Here is a 2,500-nt window from a genome sequence, read left to right on the forward strand (position 1 = left end):
AGGTGCATCCATGTCATCTGTGTGGGAGCTTATTGTTCCTAGGGGCTCCTGTGCACAACGTGGACCTGCACCAGCCCCTGCCTCTCTCTTCCTTACTCCCGTCCATTCTCTTAGCCTCACTTGGGATGTCTTGCCCTCTCCCTCGTAGCAATGGGGTCAAACTATGCCAGAGATGCCATGACTTACTCATGGAAGGAGATGCCACTTATAAGAAGTTGCAGGTTGTAACAGAACGCATGAGAGAAGCTTGGCCAGCATACATTCTGGAATCTAAATCCATGGACAACACTCTTAAAGGCGGTGTGATAGCAACAGTGCCTGTGAATGATGAGCCTATACGCCCTACTACACCCCCAAGTCTCACAACTTCCAGGAAGTATGTTCCTATCCTTCCTAAGGCAGAGCTGCACTCAGAAGAGTCAGTGGAAACAGCCAGAAGAGCAAGAAGTAAGACGCAGAAAAGTGGTACAAAGAAGAAGCCACAATCTGGGGAAGGAAATAGCCACAAATTGTGTATCTGTGGACTTTGTGGGATGGACTTCTACGGTGAGCAAGACTGGTGCCTGCACATGGCAGCCGTTCACCATGTGCAGCCTCGTTGGCTCTGGTACAATCTCCAAGCCACACTGAAGATGCAAATTGGGAAAGAGCTAGAGCGACCTGACCCATTACCCCAACAGGACTACACAGACAGCAGGAAGATCCGAAAGTGTCATGCATGTGGAAAGACCTTTTCAGAACGCCATGAACTAGTGCAGCACCTACGAGAATTCCATAATATGGTGGTTGATGATGAATTCCTGGCCTCTATATCTGGAGAAACAGCAGAACAACCACAAGAGCCACAGCCTGTAGCTGCTGTACAGATCAAGACAGAGGTTATGTGGGATCAGCATGACATGGATAGTCAGATTTGGCAGCCGGAAAATGACCACGCATGGCAGCAAGACGATCATATAAAGCAAGCTGAGAATAGTGAGGCATGGCAGCCTGGGGATGACCATACATGGCAAGCGGATGATGAACACATCGGCAACACCTGCTCGTATGAGGATGCAAGAGCAAGATTAGTAGCAGAAGAGATAACTCTGCCCAAAGGCAATACAAGGGAAAGGTCAACCGAAGAGGCAGCAACTAGTACTATTCGAAACCGCCTGGAAGAACCTCGGCCATCGAGAGGTGCACGATGGTGGTGTCGGGCCTGTGGACAGGCTTTTAACAGCCTTGGGGCGCTACATCGCCATAAGCAGCAGAATCATCCAGGTATGCTCAGGGTCGCCTCCAGGACCCCAAAGGTCGAACCTTTGAAGGAAACCACAGAAAGAGATGCGGGCATGGCATGTCAAGAGGAAGAGCAACAGTTGAGCTTGACGTGTATTGTGTGTGGACTGAATGTTCAAGGGAAGAAGAATCTGAAGAGACACATGGAAGCAGAACATGAGGGCTCTGTCGTCATTCTGGAAGGTGACGGTTGTGGAGGCATCATTAACCACCGCCTCAACCTTACTGCCGCTCCGGAGGGCGAGGGTGACAGCGAGGAGAGACAGCAAGTCATAAGTCAGAATCTTGGGCAAGAGAAGAGCAAGAGCAAGATGAGTTGCCGTGCATGTGGTGCCGCATTCGCCAACCTAGTCACCTTAGCGAAGCACCAACATGAACACCATAAAGAGATGGTAGACGAAGGGGGAGGGCCTGTAGGCAGTGTGGGCATAATGATGTTGGAGTGTGAAGTGTGTGAGAGAAGGATGCATGGCTTGTCAGCGCTGCGCCTGCACATGACCAAGGTGCATCGTTGGCCACACAAGACAGGCCGGCAGCACCGTTGCAAATTATGCCTTTATCAGGGTCGGACACGTAGACAGCTGGAAAACCACATGCGTATCAAACATGGCATGGATATTATGCCACATGTGGAATGTAAGTTGTGTGGGAAGAGCTACACAGCAGGCTACCTTAATAGACATGTAGCCAACATGCACGAGAACAAGAAGGGGTTCACCTGCGAGTTTTGTGGCATGAAATTTAACGACAATTCTAGCCTGAAGAGCCATATTTACTTTGAACATGCCAACAACAGGTGGAAGTGTGAACCATGCCAGTTAGCCTTCCAGAAATATCACCAACTAAGGCAGCATAATTACTATGTGCATAGCACGAAGGTCCACACATGCAACTTTTGTGGCAAGACTTACAAGCGCAAGAGCGACCACACTGAACACATCAAGCGGAAACACATGGAGAAGGTAAGTCAGTATTCAAATCAAGATGTAATTTTTTCAGCTTGTAGTGGTGGTTGTAAAACTAAGCGATGGGCATCAATGCAAGATAGAACCATATTGATTTCTGAGTTCAAACTAGCACAGCCACAGGTATTGATAATGGCAACAGTAATAAGTTGACGTCTGGCGATAGGAGTTGCCGTTGTAATAGCAACAAAAACGGAAATATACACTGTAGTATAGTGTATATCGTTGTTTAGAAATAACTACGTGCGTATTGA

The 2,500-nt window shown here is 48.4% G+C and overlaps 1 protein-coding gene across 1 annotated transcript in view; it reads left to right on the top strand.

Moving 5' to 3' along the window:
- The window catches only part of LOC113819155 (uncharacterized), a 10,793-nt gene that overhangs the window by 7,174 nt on the left and 1,119 nt on the right, over positions 1 to 2,500 (top strand). The window contains exon 2 of the mRNA XM_027371394.2: positions 1 to 2,243. This exon is cut by the window's left edge and continues 843 nt beyond it. Coding sequence (XP_027227195.2) covers positions 1 to 2,243 — 2,243 coding nt within the window. The remainder of the gene's footprint in view (positions 2,244 to 2,500) is intronic.

This window comes from Penaeus vannamei, chromosome 37 (genome assembly GCF_042767895.1).
Source record: "Penaeus vannamei isolate JL-2024 chromosome 37, ASM4276789v1, whole genome shotgun sequence".
Classification (NCBI taxonomy): domain Eukaryota; kingdom Metazoa; phylum Arthropoda; class Malacostraca; order Decapoda; family Penaeidae; genus Penaeus; species Penaeus vannamei.